This window comes from Canis lupus, chromosome 30 (assembly GCF_003254725.2).
Source record: "Canis lupus dingo isolate Sandy chromosome 30, ASM325472v2, whole genome shotgun sequence".
Lineage (NCBI taxonomy): Eukaryota > Metazoa > Chordata > Mammalia > Carnivora > Canidae > Canis > Canis lupus.
Genome location: NC_064272.1, coordinates 35737611 through 35757887, shown reverse-complemented (window position 1 = coordinate 35757887; position 20277 = coordinate 35737611). Strand labels below are relative to the sequence as shown.

The window sequence follows — 20277 nt, the reverse complement described above, 5'->3', positions numbered from 1 at the left end:
CTTTGAACTTGGATGAGTATTTGCCTGTGATCCTTAGGTTGTTAATTATACTTGGTTTTAGGTTCTGAATTAGTTTCCAGTTTTGTCTTTAAAGTAGCTGAGTGATGGTTAAAAATGAGTTACGATTTTTTTCCTATTTTTTTTAAAAAGCTTTATTGAAATCTAATTGAGGTAAAATTGCTTGTAAAAGCATAGAGTAAGTTTTGACATGTGATTCATTCATGGATTCATTTGTGAAATCATTAACACAATCTAGCTAATTACCATATCCAATACTGCCAAAAGTTTCCTCTGCCCCTTTCTAATTTTGGCTGATTTTTATGCTTGCTTATGCTTGAATTTCAACATCAGCAGTGTTGCTTTTGTGTAACATTGCTTAATCCACTTAGTTTGATTGCAGTTCTATCAGACTTTACTGTCTGATTTGGAGCAAAGCCACCACATTAATGTTTTGGCTTAAGGAAGAATGAGAATCATGGTGGATATTCTTTTTTTTTTTAAATAAAATTAGTGTGAAAAGATGCCCTTGGTTTCCATTTCCTCTTTTCTATTTGTTATACTCATTCTGAATGAAAATGGTTCTTTTGCCTGTTGTGGGATTATAGTTATTTGGCTACTGCTATAGTGAAAATAGATCTTTCAGAATACTCAAAGCCCAACTCAGCATTTGCATATAATGGACCTAAATTACTTATATTTTGAGCTTTTTTTACAAATCACCATACATTTACTTTGTTAATTTCACAGTTTTGTGATTAAAATTCCATGAAATTTTAGTATCCAATTATAAGTGAAAGAATGTTAAATAGAATTTCTGAAAGCAAATGTTGTGGATTCTTTCTTCAGTTCTTATTTTTGCTGTTTTGGTATAAGAAAATGTGTGATGCGTTTTGAAAAATACAATTAAAATGTTCTCTCATTTTAGAAAGAACAAAGGTAAGTATTTCATTTTAAAAAGATCATCCTGAAGTGTTAACATTAATTATTGTTGTTCTTTCTAAAAGGTATACAGAGTCTTCATTTCAATTACTTATCTGCCTTTTCTAAATCTTTTAATCCATGAGACATTATTTAAAACCACCTACAAATCTTTTTTGGGAGTTCAAATTAATTATTTTCAACTTCTAAATAGTTGGCAAGTCATTTATTTGTTTCGTTGATTTTCGTGACCTTCAGTCTGACAACACCAGGCCTGAAGGCATTCAATTTTTTTTTTTTTTTTTGGCATTCCAGTTTTGTAAAGAATAGTAAGGCACCCAAGTACAACATAGGCTGCATGAGGAAATTATACATTTATCTGTGTTTATATGCAAATCTATAGAATTTGGAACTTTTCCATTATTTTAGGTAGTTTATTCCATTTTCTATTATAGTGCTACCAATAATTAACATTTTATAATGTATAAAATTACAAATTCAAGTCTGGGAGACTTTTTTTAAAAACCAGGGGACTACTACTTTAGGTAATGGATAATTGGCAAGGTGAATGAACCTTTCCACAGATAACAATGATAAAACTTGGAGGAAATTTTAAAAAACCAAAATGATTCGAAAGCACTGGAAAAAGACTAAACACTAAGACCAAAAAAAGAAGCAGAAATCAGAGGAGAGTTTATTCTTTGAAGTAAGTAAAGTAGTGGATAAGAATTGTGAATCTGTGGCTTTCTGAACAAGGTGCTTCTCAACTCCGATTACCCCAGGGATAGAAAAATCACCACCATACTGGCTTGAGGTATCAGAGAATAAAGTTGAGGATTGGGAAACAACTTGGACTTTAGGAGGAAAGTCCTGGAACTGAGTAAGCTGCCCAAGAGCTAAAACCCAAAGTTAGAGTATGAATTGTGCCAGCCATACCTGGCTGACAGATGTGAGTACGCAGGGAAGCTGGTCAGCAAAGCCATGCAAACCAAATGGGAGACAACCTTTGAAAGATAAAAATTGCAGTGGGTGAAATTTGCAAGTTTGCTACTTTTTTGACAGAAGGCTTTTTGTATCTCTGCATAGCTCCTGCCTTAGTTGGAATCCCACAGGTAGAGGGGAGAGAGAAAGAGGCAAAGAAATATTTGAAGAAATCGTGGTCAAAAACATTTCCTGTTTGGTTAAAAAACAAAACAAAACAAAAAAACAAACAAAAAAACAAGAAGATTAGTGACTTAGAGATCCAAGAAGATTAGTGACTTCCAAGTAGAATAAATAAAAAAGAAAGCCATTATTAGGAACATTGTAGGCAAACTGCTAAATACCAAAAATAAAGAGAAAATCTTGAAAGCAAGCAAGAGAAAATATGGCATATTAAATAAGGGGAATAATGATATGATTAACATCTATTTTATTAAAGCAGGGAAGACAGAAAGATACCCAAAAAGCATAATTAAAATCTTGCCCTCAAAAAATAAAATAAAATAAAATAAAAAAATAAAATAAAATAAATAAAATAAAATAAAATAAAATAAATAAAATCTTGCCCTCTCTTAAAATAAACCAAAACACTGCTGGCCTCTCCTAACCCCTAAACAAAATCCAACTTTCAGGCAAAATTTCTATATTTTTAGTTTGGGTCCGACAAGTTAACCATCTGTTAGGAGAAAAATCAACAGTTTTCAGAAAACATAACAGAATTTAGTGTTGCTACAATGTATTATCCACAGTGTTTATCAGTTAGCAAAAATATTCTTAAAAAATGAGCCTAAGGTATCCTTGGGTGACTCAGCGGTTTAGCACCTGCCTTTGGCCCGGGGCCTGATCCTGGAGTCCGGGAACCGAGTCCTACATCGGGCACCCTGCATGGAGCCTGCTTCTCCCTCTGCCTGTGTCTCTGCCTCTCTCTTTCTCTCTCTCTCTCTCTTTCTCTCTTTCTGTGTCTCTCATGAATAAATAAATAAAATCCTAAAAAAAAATGAACCTAAAATAAAGATGTTTTCAGATAAAAGCGATCTGAGGGAATTTGTCATCATAATACATATTCTATGAAAAATGATTATTGAGTTTCTTATTTTTAATCAGAAAACTCAACTTTTTTTTTATTAAATTTTTTAGAGAAAGTGTGCAGTCAGTGAGGGGAGCTCCATGCTCAGCACTAAGCCTGACATGGGGCTCAATCTCATGACCCTGACATCATGACCTGAGCTGAAATCAAAAGTCAGATACTTAATCGACTGAATCATCTGGGCACCCTAATAATGGAAGTTATTTAGGCTAAAGGGAAATGGCATCAGATGGTAACTTGGATTAATACTAAGTAAGTGTTGGTACACTTTTCTGCAAAGGGTCAGATAGTAAATGTTTTAGGCTTTGGGAATCTTATGGTCTCTGTTGAAATATCTTAGCTGCACTGTGAAAGGAGCCATAGACAATACATAAATAAATGAGCATGACTGTATTCCAATAAAATTTTATTATGGACACTGAAATTTAAATTTCATATGATTTTTGCATGTCACAAAGATATTCTTCCATTTTTTTTTTTCCTCAACCATTTAAAAATGTAAAAGCCATTCCCAGCATGCAGGCCATACAAAAACAGACAGCGGGTTTGATTTGGCCCAAGGACTCTTTTAGTTTGCTGATCCATGAATTATTGGAAGAAATAAACAGAAATAATAACCATGTATAAAAATAAATGACTATACATATTTCCTTTTAATTTCTTTTAAAAAGATACATGACTATTTAAAGTAAAAATTAAGGCATTGTTCTGGTGGCTTAAAATATGTCCACAAATTCTTTGATAGTCTTCCCTTCAAAAGACATGTGCTGGACTTAATGACTCACTTCTAACAAATGGAATGGACAGAAGTGACAGTGTGTGACCTTCACAATTAAGACAAAATTAGTGTGGTTTTTCTTTTGCTCCCACCTTCTCTCTCTAGTGACTGTTCTCTGTTACTTGGCAGGGAGGAAATTAGAGGAGTGGGGAGAAATTGGAGTTCTTGGAAGCATGAACTGCAGCCCCACTTTTGCAAAGATCCTTACCTGCCCTGGTAAGGAGAAGGAATAAGATGGTAGGAGGAAGAGAGGGAAAGGGTAGAAGAGAAGAATCTCACTTGAATTTGAACCCATGCTTTTGACATTCAGTCTATCCTCAGGCCATGTTTATGAAGAAGATGAAAGATCAGCAATTGTCAGAGAAGTGCTGTGGGCTCGATATAACTTACTCTCACCATGCTGACAATGCCTGCCTTAATGTTCCTAACCTCAGGCCTCAGTATGGTCCCACAAGTGATTGAAAATTTAACCTGACCAAGTGCAATTAATGGAATTCCACTGAGATTCCAAATGGAATTTAAGTCTGCCCAAATGGAATTAAAATAGAAATTAGTGACAGAAAGATACCTGAGAAGTCCTCCAATATTTTTTTTTAAAGTAATCTCTACATCCAACATGGGCTTGAACTCAAAACCATGAGATTGAGTCGCTTGCTCTTCTGACTGAGCCAGCCAGGCACCCCTCGAGAAATACTCAAATATTTTGAAAATAAGCCACATCTATAAATAACTTATGAGTTAAAGAATTCATAAGGGCAACTTAAAACTATTTTGATCTGAATGAGAATGGAAATACCATAATTTGAATAATGCAACTAAAGTAGTGTTTAGAAGAAAATTGATAGCTTTTTTTTTTAAGATTTTATTTATTCATGAGAAACAGAGAGAGAGAGAAAGTGAGAGAGAGAGAGAGAGAGGCAGAGACACAGGCAGAGGGAGAAGCAGGCTCCATGCAGGGAGCCCAACTTGGGACTCGATCCTGGATCTCCAGGATCAGGCCCTGGGCTGAAGGCGGCGCTAAACCGCTGAGCCACCCAGGCTGCCTGAAGATTGATGGCTTTAAATCCTTATATTAGAAGAAGAAGTCAAAATGATTGCTTTTACCTTATGAAACTATAAGAAGAGCATTTTAGACCCAAAATAAGTAAAGAGAAATGAGGAGCTACAATATGTGAATACAAAGTAGATTAACAGTAGAGAAAATCAGTGAAAACAAAAACCTGATTTTTCAAAAGAGCAATGAAATTGATAAAGCTCTAGTTCTGTCCAATAGAGCCTTCTGTGAAGATAAAAATGTTCTCCAGCTATGCTCTCTAAAACTGTAGCCATTAGCAACATATGGCTGTTAAGCACCTGAAAGTTACTGAAAATTGGAAAACTGAAGTTTTAATCTGATTCAGTCAGATCAAATTGAGAGCCACATGTGGCTAGTGGCTGCTGTATTAGTGCAGTCCTATCCTTCTGATCAAGAAATATGAGAGAAGGCACAAATACTGTTAACTGGAATGAACAAGATAGACATCAAAAGATTAAGGAAATATTATGAACACTTGTGTCAATAAATTAAAAACTTAGATGAAATGGACAAATTCCTTGAATGTCAAACTAAGTTGGCCCAAGGAAAAATAGAAAATGTGGTCACTCCTATATCTATTAACAATAACAGATTCAAAAGTAAAGTCTTACCCCATACAAGAAATGCCCAGACCCAGATAGCTTTAATAGTAAATTTTATTTAAGGAACATTTAAGGAAAGAATAATGCCAGTTCTCTTCAACTCTTTCAGAAAATATAGGAGCAAGGTACTCTATGCAAATCATATCTTGAGGCCAGTATACTCTTAATACCAGAGTCAGACAAAAACATTACAAAAAAACTACAGACCAACATACCTCACAATAATAGACATAAAAAGCCTTAACAAAAGAAGGGCTAACTAAATTCACCAATATATTAAAGGAGAAGACATGAAATCCAGTGGAGTTTATTCCAGGAAAGATTGGTTTGATAATAGAAAATCAATCAATATAACTCACTCTATTATCCATCTAAAAAAGAAAAAGCATATGACATCTCAGTTGATAAAAAGATTTTGTCATAATTCTTCATTCATTCCTATTTAAAAACTTATAGGAGCCTAGAGATAGAAGGCAATCTCTGTTTTATAAAGAATATGCATGAAAATCCTATAGCATTCTTCATACTCAATGATGAAAGATTGAATACTGCTTCTCTGACATTGAGACAAGGCAAAGATACCTGTTTTTGCCACTCAGATTTAACCCTCTACTGAAAGTCATACACAGTGCTATAAGGCAACAAAAAGAAATAAAAGGTACATAGATTGAAAAGGAAGATGTAGACAAATGATCATCTATATAGAAAGTGCTAAGGAGTTTAAAATATGCTCTTTGATATAGAAAGTAAATTCCAACAGTCTCACAGGATACCAGGTAAATTCACAAAAATCTATATTTTAGCCATGGACATGTGGAAAATGAAATCTATGAATTTCATTTATACATCTTTGGCAGTCAGCCTCCTCGATAGTCTCCAGTTATCCTCATATTTTGGTATTCACAACTTTGTGTAGTCTCTTGCATTTTACCCATCTTGGTCTGTGTATAAGACATGCCAGAAGTGATAGTATGTCAATTCCAAAATTAAGTTATGAAAGACTGCAGTTTCCACCTTAAGTAATTTCTCACTTGCTAGCTCTCTCAGATCACTGTTTCTGGGAGAAGCAAGCTGCCATTTGTGAGTAGCCCTGTGAGAAAGCCCCCTGAAGCCTGCAGTCTACAGTTAGGAACTGATCCTTGCTACTAATTATGTGAGTGACCTTGGAAACAAATCTTTCAATTCCATTTCAGTCTTCAGGTGACCACAGCTTTGGCCAACAGATTGACTATAACTTCATGAAGATACCCTATCTGAACCACCCAGCTAAGCAGTTCTTGAAACCGGTTTTGTTAGAAACTCTGATTATAACTGTTATTTTTAAGTGCTAGGTTTTGAAGTGCTTTAATATGCAATGGGTAATAATGTAACATACTAAAACATGAACTACTAAAGGATGAGTTTAATTAATTAATTAATTGAGAGAGCATCTTAAGCAGGCTCCACACCCAGCACAGAGCCCAATGAGGGGCTCCATTTCACAACTCTTTGATCATGACCTGAGCTGAAATCAGAAGTCACATACTTAACCAACTGAGCCACCCAAGCACCTCACTTAGGGATAACTTTATGAAATATGTGTTAGACCTGTACACAACTACAAGGAATTGAAAAATACCTAAATAAATGAAGAGAGATACATGTTTTCTTTTTCTTTTTTTCCAATACATGTTTTTGTATTGCTGAGATGTTCTCCTCCAATTAGATCTATAGATTGAGTGCAATTCCAATGAATATCACAGCAGATTTTTAGTAGAAATTCACAAGCTAATAACTAAGATTTATATAGAAATATAGAATACCTAGGATGACAAAACAATTTTGAAAAAGAATGACAAAGCTGGAGAACTTATTCTATATGATTTCAAGACTAAAATAATCATGACATTGCTCTGTTAGTGTAAAGATCAAGAGATCAATAAAACCAAATAAAAATGCAGGAAAAGATCTACACATATAGGTCAGTTGATTTTCTACATAAGTACTGAGATAATCGAGTAGGATTGAGCATGGTCTTTTAAACAAGTGACATTGGGACAATTAGGTAGCCTTATATAACAAGAGGACTTAGGATGCCTGGGTGGCTCAGTTGGTTAAACATCTGTCTTAGGCTCAGGTCATGATCCCAGGGTCCTGAGATTGAGTCCTGCATTGGGCTTCTTGCTTGTCAGGGAACCCATTTCTCTCTCTGCCTGCTGTTCCCCTTGCTTGTGCGCATGTGTGTGCTCATGCTCTCTCTCTCTCTCATAAATAAATTAAAAAATCTAAAAAGAAGAAGAGAACTTTGACCTTTACCCTATATTCTGAGTAAGATTGAACTTGAAGTGGGTCATATAGCTAGCTCATCATAAAGAGTAAAACTATTAAGTTTGTAGAAGAAAACCTGAGAGAAAATCTTCGCAAAAATTTCTTAGATGGGACTTAAGAGCATAAACTATTTAAAAAAAGAAAAAGGGTAAAATGGAGTTCACCAAAATTGAAAATTTCTACTTTAAAAAAGATCTTGCTCAGAAAACTAAAAGCATACCACACCCTGGGAAACAATATTTGTGTAATAATTTGTAATACTGATGACTGATAATGGACTTGAAAACAATATTTTAAGAACCCTGTAGTTAATAAAATTAAGCAGTTCAGTTAAAAATAGTCTAAAGACTTGAACATGTGCTTCAAAAATAAGATATAGGAATGATCCATAGGTTTGTGACAGATGATCAGTTTCATTAGTCATTAGGGAAGTGCAAAATATCACAATGAGGCCACAGTAACAGCCTCTGTCACAGCTGGATTTTAACAAGTTGACAATACTTAAAGAGTATTGACAGTACTAACTCATGATGAGGATGTGGAGCAACTAGAATGCTTATATACTCTACTGCAATGTAAAACAGTACAATTATTGTGGGAAAGAGTTTGTCAGGTTTTTTAAAATAAAGGTAAGCATATACTTTCCAGTTCCATTAATACCAATCCCAGATATTTATCTGAGAGAAATGAAAACATATGTTCACACAGATACTTTTATAGATCAATTGTTAAAATAATATGCTGAATGAAACCTTACATAAAAGAGGACATACTGTTTTATATCCCATTTATATCAAATTCTAGAAAATGCAAACCACTCTATGTGGGTATCAGATTAGTGGTTGCCATGATCCAGGAGGGTGTGTGGTGGGTTTTCAAAGAAAAGGCACAAGGGAACTCTTGGGAGATGATGCAAATATTCTGTATCTTCTTTTGGTAGTAGTATTATCAAAACTTATGCAACTGTATACTTCAAATGCATGTATTCTATATGTAAGGTTTACCACAGTAAAAATAATTACATATCATGAAGCCTGACAAAAGTCACAGACAAATATATATAGAAGAGACTATTTTGCATGGAATTAAGACTATCAAAAATAAAAATAAAATGGTATATGATCAGAATTCATGTTTGAAAATGGGAGAAACAAATGGGAGAAATAAATAGAATGTTATTTTGGTGGAGCCTACAGGAAAGGCAGGGAGCTATATTTTTCTTGAATTGGTAGAATATAGATATTTGTCAAAGTCAATCAATTTGGGTAAATAAACATGATTGTGTGTGTCTAATAGACAACCATAATAATAACAAAAATAGAATCACTTTTATCTTTTAAAGTGGCTTAGGAAGCCTTTAACAAATGAAAACTAAGAAAGGAAAAAATGAGTTTCAGAGTAAAATAAATGAAAAATATGAAAATATAAGAAATAAGTACTGCTATTTAAAATTAATAAAAATAGATTAACCTCATCAATTAAATTCTCCAAATGAATTTTTCAAGAAGTTCAGTTAAATAATATCTACATGATTTTTTTTTTAGAAGACTTTATTTCAGAAAGAGAGAGAGAGAGAGATAGAGAGAGAGCAGGAGTGGGGAAGAGAGGAAGAAGCAGGCTCTCTGCTGAGCAGGGAACCCACCATCAGGCTCTATCCTGACGTGGGCTGAGGGAGAAAACATTTCTCTGAGCCACCAGGCATCCCATATCTACAAGATTCTCAAAATGATGAAAGTAAAAGGATGGACAAAGGTATACCAGGCAAAGGTGAAAATAAATAGAGTTAGGTAGTAATCTAAACAGATCTACACTGATAGAACTTATTAAAAGAGTTGAGAAAGACAAAACCTGAACTCACTGGAAAGTGTTGAGATCTGATAAAGAAATGATAGATATGTTCTATGTATCTAAATAAACAATTACTTTATAAAACTTAGTAGTAAAACTTAATTTGCTTGATTAATAGGGGAAAAACAAGGTGAAAATAAGTACGGGGTAACGACATTTGAGATGGGAAGGGGATAACTAGAATCGAAGCATTCAGAGGTTCTTGTACTCTTTAGCAAAACGGAAGAGAATTCCATTTAGAATTCGTGGATATGTTAAAAATTCAAGGATAATCAAAGAAGAGAGTATATATGACTTCCAAAACAAAAGAAACCAAAATATAAAGGAAATAATTCAGTAGAAGTCTGGATAAAAGCATATAATAATTAGGGAGATACAAGGCATAAAATAAGTCAGAAAAACGAAGAACAACAGTAATACCAGTAAATTAAAATGAACCAAATGAAATAGTTAAATAACAAGTCATGCAATTAAGAAAAAGAAAACTTAGTTGTGAGATGTTTATAAGAGAAAATCCTAAATCATATGAACACAAAAGATTCAAAATAAAATATTAGAATACAGCTGTATCAGAAAATTGATTCTTGTTCTCTTAAATGTTTTCCCACTTCCTATAGTCAACTCTTAAGATTTCTGTTACTATAAATTAGTTTTGCCTTTTCTAAAAATTTTACAGAAATGGAATCATACAGTATGTATTCTTTTGTGTTCTGATTCTCTTAGGCAATATGATAAATACACCCATGTTATGTTGTTTCATATACAGTTAGTTTGTTGCTGAGTTATTATGTATATAAAAACAATTGTGTGTACAACTTTGTGTTTATCATTTGTTTCTTGATGGATATAAGGGTTAAATATACTGCTTTCAGCTATTGTGAGAAGCCCCGCTATAAACATTCTTGTTTATGTCATTTTGTGTACATATGTTTTCATTCCTCAGGTAAAACTTATGGTTGGTTATAATGTCATAAGGTAGACATGTTTAATGTCATTAGGAACTATCAAATTTTGGTACTTTACAGATATTTTATTTTCTTTTGACTTACATTATTTGTGATGATAAACTCAGATGTAATCCCATTATACTTCTTTCATATCTAGTGTACCTTTTTTCCTCTGGCTGCTAGACATTTTCTCGTTGTTTTTTGGTTTTCAGTAATTTATGATGTTCCTAGATATGATTTATATTTATCCTTTTTGGGATTTGCTGTACCTTTTGACCTGTGCTTCAGTTGTCTTTCATCAAATTTAGGAAATTTTTGGCTGACATTGTTTCAGAAACTTTTTCTGTTGCAGTTTCTTTTATTTCTAGATGTCAGTTAAATGTTTTTAGAATATTTGATCTGTCTCAATTCCTCATACTCTGCTCATTTTTCTCTTATTTTTGTTCTTTCATTCTTCAGATTAGATAATTTTTATTTATTGATTTCAAGTTCATTGTGCTGTTCAAAGTCTTCTTTTAAATCCATAGAATGAATATAGAATGAATTTTTTTTTAAGATTTTACTTATTTATTCATGAGGGACAGAGAGAAGGCAGAGACCTAGGCAGAGGGAGAAGCAGGCTCCTCTCAGGGAGCCTGATGGTGGGACTTGATCCCGGACTCTGGGATCACACCCTGAGCTGAAGGCAGACGCTCAACCACTGAGCCACCCAGGCGTCCCTAGAATGAATTCTATTTCAGTTTTAGTTCCAGAATATCCATTTGGTTCCTTTTTACAGTTCCTGTTTTCCTTTAAGTTTTGCTGTCTGTTAACTCGTAAGACCATCTTCTACTTTAAGTCATTGACCATTATGATGCCTATTTTAAAGGTATGTATGTATGTATTTAGTTAAAAGGTTTTTAAATGCTCATCCTAGCAAGTGGGGCATGATGGAATTTGAAGCTGTTGGAATGAGATCAGGAGAGAGTGCACAGGCCTTCATTTTCTGAGTGATCAGTTGCTAACGTTCAGCATATTTATTATTCCTTATGCCCTCTGAATATTTAAAATATTTAATAATTGATGTTGAAAATCACACAGAAGGAAATAAGGAGGTCAGATAATATGCATAAAAGAACCACCCTCAAAGAAACACCCTGTTGTGTTTGCAGGGAAAATACTCCCAAGGAGAAGAAAATTTCCCGTGAGTACTTTATAGTATAGAAGAATTTAAGAATTTGAATCCAGTAAAGCAGTAGCACAAATTCAAGACAATAAAATATTAGAATGATTTTGAAAAGAGGTATAGAACTATCAAAGCATGCAGAAGCATAAAACTACATTTGTATGACCTCAAAATATAGTGGAAAATAGCTGAAGATTGAATTGCTAATATTGATGAAAGGTCTGAGATGATTTCGTTTCAATACACAGAAGAAAAGAATAGATATGGAGGATAGAAAATGATAATTTGTCATAGGGATAATTGGTGCTCATAACTAAGGAACTGATTAAATAAAACAAAAACAATGAATTCAGTATATAAGAAAATAAAGTTCTAACTGAATTAGTTGATCATAAGATATTTTCAGTAACAGTTTACTGGAAATTCTCCTGGGAATTTAATTAGGAGTGGAATTACTGGGTTTACTTTTTTGATAATATATGCCAAAGTACTTTCCAAAGTGACTGTATTGCTTCACATTGCAGCAGTGTACAAAAGGTTTCAATTTTTTTTCTTGTCTGTGGCAACACTTTTATCTGTCTTTCTGATTATAGCCATCCTGGTGGGGATAAAGTGGTATCTTATTATAGTTTTGATTTTCATTTCTTTGATGACTAATGATGTTAAGCATCATTTCATAAACTTACTAATGATTTGCATATCTTCTTTGGAAAAATATCTATTCATATCCTTTGTTCATTTTTAAATTGGGTTGTCTTTATTATTCAGTTATAAGAGTTCTTTTTATTGTCTGGATTCAAGTTTCTTATCAGATAGTTGAGTAACAAACTTTTTTTTTTTTTAGCATTCTGTGGGTTGTCTTTTTACTTTCTTGATCTGTTGTCCTTTGAAGCACAGTAGTTTTAAATTTTGAGAATGTCCACTTTATACATTTTTTTTGGTTGCTTATGCTTTTGGTAACATATCTAAGTAATTTTATTGCCTAATTCAATGTCATAAAGATTTACTCCTATATTTTCTTTTGAGAATTTTATAAATTCAGCACTTACTTTGATTTTTGGTCCAATTTCATTCTTTTAAATGGGGATATATCTAGTTTTTCCAGCACCATTAGTTATAAAGATTATTCTTTTCTCATTGCATTGTCTTTTTTTTTAATTGGAGTTCAATTTGCCAACATATAGCATATCACCCAGTGCTCATCCCATCAAGTGCCCTCCTCAGTGCCCATCACCCAGTCACCCCCAGCCTCCGCCCACCTCCCTTTCCACCACCTCTTGTTCATTTCCCAGAGTTAGGAGTCTCTCATGTTCTGTCTCCTTTTCTGATATTTCCCACTCATTTTTCTCCTTTCCCCTTTATTCCCTTTCACTATTTTTTATATTCCCCAAATGAATGAGACCATATAATGTTTGTCCTTCTCCGATTGACTTACTTCACTCAGCATAATACCCTCCAGTTCCATCCACGTTGAAGCAAATGGTGGGTATTTGTCGTTTCTAATGGCTGAGTAATATTCCATTGTATACATAAACCACATCTTCTTTATCCATTCATCTTTCGATGGACACCGAGGCTCCTTCCACAGTTTGGCTATTGTGGACGGACATTGCTGCTCTAAACATCGGGGTGCAGGTGTCCCGGCGTTTCATTGGATCTGTATCTTTGGGGTAAATCCCCAGCAGTGCAATTGCTGGGTCATAGGGCAGATCTATTTTTAACTCTTGGAGGAAACTCTGCACAGTTTTCCAGAGTGTCTGCACCAGTTCACATTCCCACCAACAGTGCAAGAGGGTTCCCCTTTCTCCACATCCTCGCCAACATTTGTTGTTTCCTGCCTTGTTAATTTTCCCCATTCTCACTGGTGTGAGGTGGGATCTCATTGTGGTTTTGATTTGTATTTCCCTGATGGCAAGTGATGCGGAGCATTTTCTCATGTGCTTGTTGGCCATGTCTGTGTCTTCCTCTCTGAGATTTCTGTTCATGTCTTTTGCCCATTTCATGATTGGATTGTTTCTTTGCTGTTGAGTTGAATAAGTTCTTTATAGATCTTGGATACTAGCCCTTTATCTGATATGTTATTTGCAAATATCTTCTCCCATTCTGTAGGTTGTCTTTTAGTTTTGTTGACTGTTTCTTTTGCTGTACAAAAGCTTCTTACCTTGATGAAGTCCCAGTAGTTCATTTTTGTTTTTGTTTCTCTTGCCTTCATTAATGTATCTTGCAAGAAGTTGCTGTGGCCAAGTTCAAAAAGGGTGTTGCCTGTGTTCTCCTCTAGGTCTGATGGAATCTTGTCTCACATTTAGATCTTTCATCCATTTTGAGTTTATCTTTGTGTATGGTGTAAGAGAATGGTCTAGTTTCATTCTTCTGCATGTGGCTGTCCAATTTTCCCAGCACCATTTATTGAAGAGACTGTCCTATTTCCAGTGGATAGTCTTTCCTCCTTTGTCGAATATTAGTTGACCATAAAGTTGAGAGTCCACTTCTGGATTCTCTGTTCTGTTCCATTGTTCATTGCATTGCCTTGACATCTTTGTCAAAATTCATTAGATCATAAATGTAAAGGTCTATTCAGTATTCTGAATTCCTTTCCATTGATTTGTCTTTCTTTATGAGAATACCATACTGTCTCAATTACTCTATCTTTGTAATATGTTTCAAATTCAGGAATGTTTCAAATTCAGGAAGCGTGAGTCCTCCAATCTGTTCTTCTTTTTCAATACTGTTAGGGCTATTCTGGATCCTCTGCATTGCCATATTAATTTTAGGATGAGTTTATTCATTTCTGTAAAAAATCAATGCTGCAATTTTAATAGAGGTTGCATGGATATATAGATAAATTTAGAGAGCATCACTATCTTGACAGTAATTAAGTTTTCCAATTCATAAGTATGGATGTCATTCCATTTATTTAGGTTTCTTTTAATGATGTTTTGTGATTTTCAGTGTAAACATTTTATACTTTTTAAAGTTTATTCTTTTTGTATTATTTTGATGTTATTAATGGAATTGTTTCTGATTTTCTTTTCTGATTATTACTATTGAATAGAAATACAATTGGTTTTTAAATATTGATCTTATATCTTATAATTGTGCTGAACTCTTTTATTAGTCCTACTAGTTTTTTATGGGTTACTTAGGATTTCCTACCTACAAGATTGTTATCTTGAATACTTTCACTTCCTTTCCAGTGTGTCTTACATATATTAAATGTTTGTATGCGTGTGTTATGAAAATTCATGGCCTTATGTGTATAGAGAGCTTCAGTGTTTATCATATGATTTAAAGTAAATTATAGGGAACCCTGGGTGGCGCGGCGGTTTAGCGCCTGCCTTTGGCCCAGGGCGCGATCCTGGAGACCTGGGATCAAATCCCACGTCGGGCTCCCAGTGCATGGAGCCTGCTCTGCCTATGTCTCTGCCTCTCTCTGTGTGTGTGTGACTATCATAAATAAATAAAAATTAAAAAAAAATAAAGTAAATTATAACTTAAGAAATACTGGTAATGCTTAATAGGACATAATTTGTTGTTTTTGATTCTCAGTGTCTATATGTAATATTAATTGACCTCTGAAATCTATAGCTCATGTCAGCAGTATAACTATTGCTGAAAAATGATGCAAAGGAATCATTAGGAATTCTTTGAATCATTATTTAAAATAATGAGCTTATACATTTCTAGACCTTCAGCCTAGTTATCCTTCATTTTCTGTTAATATTTAAATGAGAGAAGAAATATAATTTATTATTTAATTCCCTAGTTGGGTTCATTGTTGCCTAAGTCAAATTAGTAAGTAATAATCATGTCACTTGGTTCATATTATTTAGGTATTTATGATATGCTTAGCAAATATTTACTGTTGAAATACATTAATTCTATTTGTCCTTAGAAAAATTGTTTCATGTTTAGTTTCTTTTAGCATTGATTTGAAAATGTCTGCTTTTTATATATTAGGTATAGCCCGGAAAAATCCCAGAACACCTCTTTCTGATCTCCAGAGCATGAATACTCTAAATGAAAAAAACCAACAGTAAGTAATTTTGGTTTATGTTTTCAAGGAAGTATAGAAGAAATAATTCTTATAAATACTTTTGTGGCTTAAAAATATGAAGAAAATCAGGCCTAAGTTTTTTTGTTTCTTGAAGCTCTTATAAATACTGTAACAAGGTTTGAAATTGGACTAAATGTGCATGTAACTAGTCACAGTTACACTATTTGCAGCAGCATTAACCTATAGTAAGAGGTAAGACTGAGGAATGTGAAATGGTACATAATAAGTTTGATATACATATTTAATGGGAAGCTCCTTTTCAGTCTTTATACATTTATGTAGCATTGGATAGAATATAAAAATACCTATGTACATTAGGAAGCATACCAACAAAATGAACCTACCACCCACGTTCAGAACCGGAAGATTATTAGTATTACTGCAATCACCTTTATATTACTTTCTAATCACTCCCTTCCCCTCTTCCCTCAGGTGACTGCTATCCAGAATTTTCTGTTTATCATTACTGTGCTCTTAAAAATGTTTTACAGTAAATGTATGTTTTTTCTAAGCAATAATTTGTTTGGCTTTGCTAGTTTTTGAGTTTTACAAAAATACTGGTACATAGTATGCTGTCTTCTATGACTTCTTTTCTCTTCAACTATTCACTTAAGATTTATCCAACTTCTTGCATTGTAGTTTATTCTTTTTAGTTGCTGTATAATATTACATGTTATGGGGGGTGGGGAGTTATGGTTTAATAGATACGAATTTTCAATTGGACTAAAACTGGAGATGGATACTCGTGCTGGGTGCAGAGCAATGTGAATGTACTCAATGCCAGTTTACTCAGTATACATTGAAAATAATAAAATGAGAGAGAACGGATTGGTGGTTGCTCAAGGCTAGGATAAGATGTGGGCAAAATAGGTGACAGTGGTCAAAAGATGCAAATTCCCAGTTATAAATAAGTTCTGGGAAAATAACAGGTAGTATAGTGACCACAGTTAAATGATACTGAATTGTATATTTGAAAGTTGCTAAGAGAGTAGATCTTAAAAGTTCTCATCACAGAAAAAAATTTGTAACTGGGTGTCGTGATAAATACTAACTATACTTATTCTGATACTCATTTTGCTGTATATATAAATATTCAGTTGTTATATTGCATACCTGAAACTGATCAAATGTTATGTGTCAGTTATTTCTCAGTAAAGAAGAAAAAATGGTAAGTTTTATGTTACAGTTTTTTCTTTTTTAGATTTTATTTATTTGAGAGAGAGAGGGAGCACAAGCAGGGGAAGGGACAGAGGGACAAGCAGACTCCTGCTAAGCGCAGAGCCAACCCAAAGCTCGATTCCAGGACCCTGAGATTGTGACCTGAGCCAAAGTCAGATACTTAACCAACAGGGCCACCCAGGTGCCCCATTATGTATTTTTTTTTTATCACAACAAAATGACTGTATGGCATTAATATACTGTAATTGATTTGTCCATCAGTGGATATATGGGTGGTTCTTTTACTATTATAAATGGTGCTACTTTATTTTTATTTTTATTTTTTTAAAGATTTTATTTATTTATGAGAGACACAGAGGGAGATAGAGAGGCAGAGACACAGGCAGAGGGAGAAGCAGGCCCCGTGCAGGGGGCCCGACGCAGGACTCGATTCCGCGTTGTCTAGAATCGGGCCCTGGGCCAAAAGAGGCGCTAAACCCCTGAGCCACCCGGGCTGCCCAAATGGTGCTATTTTAAACATGTTCATACCAATCTTCTGGTTCACCTATTATTACATCTCTGGGATATGTACTTAGTAGTAGAGCTGTTAGTTCAGTAGGATATGTGCATTTTTTTTTTAAAGATCTTATTTATTTATTCATGAGAAACACAGAGAGAGGTGGCAGAGAAACAGGCAGAGGGAGAAGCAGGCTCCATGCAGGGAACCCGATGTGGGATTCGATCCCGGGACCCCAGGATCATGCCCTGAGCTGAAGGCAGACGGTTAACTGCTGAGCCACCCAGGTGTTCCCTGCATGTTAGTTTTATAAGATAATCCCAAATTGTTTTCCAAGGTAGTTGTACTAATGTACAGTAACGATGGCAGCTCAAAGTTCCCTTTGTTTCATTCCTTGCCAACACAACTGATTATCAGACTTCTCAACTTTGGATAATCTGGTGGTTACAAAATGGTATCTTACTATTTATATTTTGAAATGTTTGTTTGCCTGTATTTCTTTTTAAAAAGTATTCTTTATAAATTTTATGTACTGGTTCCATTTCAGTTGTGTTTCAAATATGTTCTCCCAATTTGTAGCTTATCATTATACTTTGTTTCTTGGTGCCCTTTGGTGAACAAAAAACTCTTAAATTTAACGTAAACATAGTTTTGTCTCTGATTTGTCCATTTCACAGCTTATTTTAAAAATCGTTCCATAGTCCCGGATCATTCAGCCAGATTTTCCTCTGAGATTTTCTGATGTTTATCACCATTTCAACCACAAGCTTTGTCAGTTGGCTGAATTTCCTCTGATTTAAACAGATGCGCCTTGAATTAGTTTTATTTTCCCGTACAAATCTCTCCTAGCATTTTTTGATCTGTACTAGCCTGGGTTTGTTACATTGATACCTTCCTTTACCTTTATATTAGATATCGTTTTTGTCATTCTTTTGCATCAATTTTTTTCTACCATTTCTTCTTTTATGTCTACTTTGTAAACTGTTATGGAGCATATCCTCTAGTAGCTCCATGAGAAAATATGTATGAGAGGAAAATATTTTGGTTCCTCCATAACTAAACATGGTTTTTGTTCTGACCTCACACATTGATAATTTGCCTGTGTATAGAACTCTTGGTCAGAAGAATTTTTCTTCAGAATTTTGACATTGCTACATTGCATTTTAGTTCTAGCTTGCTGATTTCTAGGCCTTGTTTTATTTATTTTTTTAAAAGATTTTATTTATTCATGAGAGTCACAGAGAGAGAGAGAGAGAGAGAGAGAGAGAAAGAGAGAGAGAGAGAGAGAGGCAGAGACACAGGCAGAGGGAGAAGCAGGCTCCATGCAAGGAGCCCGACATGGGACTCGATCCCTGGTTTCCAGGATCACACCCTGGGCTGAAGGTGGCGCTAAACTGCTGAGCCACCCAGGCTGCCCTGAGCCCTAGTTTTAAATAGCTTTATTGAGATAACAATTTACATCCCACAGAGTTTCAGTCATTTAAAATACATAGTTTAGTGAGGTTTGGTGTATTTAAGAGTTGGCTAATCATCCCAAAATCGAATAGCATTTTAATCACTCCAAAAAGAAACTTCCTACTTAATTATTTTCTCTCCATTTCTCATATTCTTGCCAATTTTTATCTCTATAGATGTACCTATTCTGGAATTTAGTATTAATAGAGTCTTATAATATGTGGCCTTTTGTGTGATACTTCTTTCCCTGAGCATAATGTTTTCTTTTTTTTTTTTTAATTTTATTTATTCACTCATGAGAGATAGAGAGAGAGAGAGAGAGAGAGAGAGGGAGGGACAGAGACACAGGCAGAGGGAGAAGCAGGCTCCATACAGGGAGCCCAATGCGGGACTCTCACACCCTGAGCCCAAGGCAGAAGCTAAACCGCTGAGCCACCCAGGGATCCCCGAGCATAACGTTTTCAAGGGTAATCCACATTGTAGCATTTACCAGTACTTAATTCTTTTTTGTAGCTGAAGGACATTCCATTGTATGTCCATTTTTTTTTTATGCATTATCAGTTGACGAAGACTCAAGTTTTCCCCTTTTGGCTATTAAGAATAATCTGCTGTGAACATTCACATACAAGTGTTGGTGTGGACCTGTTTTTGATTCTTTTGACTGTATTTAGGAATGAAATTCCTGGGTCAAATCTCTGTGTTTTGTTTAGCATTTTGAGAAATTTCCAAACAATTTTTCAAAGTGGCTGTGACATTTTACATTCCCACTGATAGTAGATAAGGGTTCCATTTTCTCTTTTGCCAATATCTGTTATTGGCTATCCTTTCGATTTTAGGTATGTTAATAATGGATGTGAAGTAGTACCTTGTGGTTTTTGTGGGTTTTTTTTTTTCCCCCGTTGTGGTTTTGATATGGATTTCCCCAGTGCCTACAGATGTGCTGCATCTTTTCATGTGCTTATTGATTATTTGCACTTCTTTGGTGATTCACATACCTTTGGTGATTTATATATCTTCTTTGAATAAGGGTTTCCTTTGCTCATGAAATATTTAGGGGGGCATGTATTCTTCTTTCCATGTATGTATATAAATATTGTCCTAAAACCATAAACCATATTGTATTTAAATTTAATAATATGTTAACATATTTTTTGCAACTAAATATCCTATAATATGATTTTTTAAAAGATTCATTTATTTGAGGGAGAGAGAGAGAGAGAGAGTAGGGGGAAGGGCAGAGGGAAAGAATCTCAAGCAGACTCTCCACTCAGCACAGAGCTGAGGACTCCTATCTCATGACCCTGAGCCAAAATCAAGAGTCAGATGCTCAATCAACTGAGCTACCCGGGTGCCTCTACAACATTTTTATGACCTCATAGACGTTT

The 20277-nt window shown here is 34.5% G+C and overlaps 1 protein-coding gene across 13 annotated transcripts in view; it reads left to right on the top strand.

The window, feature by feature from the left end:
• MYO9A (myosin IXA) overlaps positions 1-20277 on the top strand; it is a 263941-nt gene that overhangs the window by 132851 nt on the left and 110813 nt on the right. For all 13 annotated transcript variants that reach the window (XM_025472276.3, XM_025472279.3, XM_025472280.3 and 10 more), the window contains one exon: positions 15666-15741. In XM_025472276.3, the coding sequence (XP_025328061.3) occupies positions 15666-15741 (76 nt within the window). The remainder of the gene's footprint in view (positions 1-15665; positions 15742-20277) is intronic.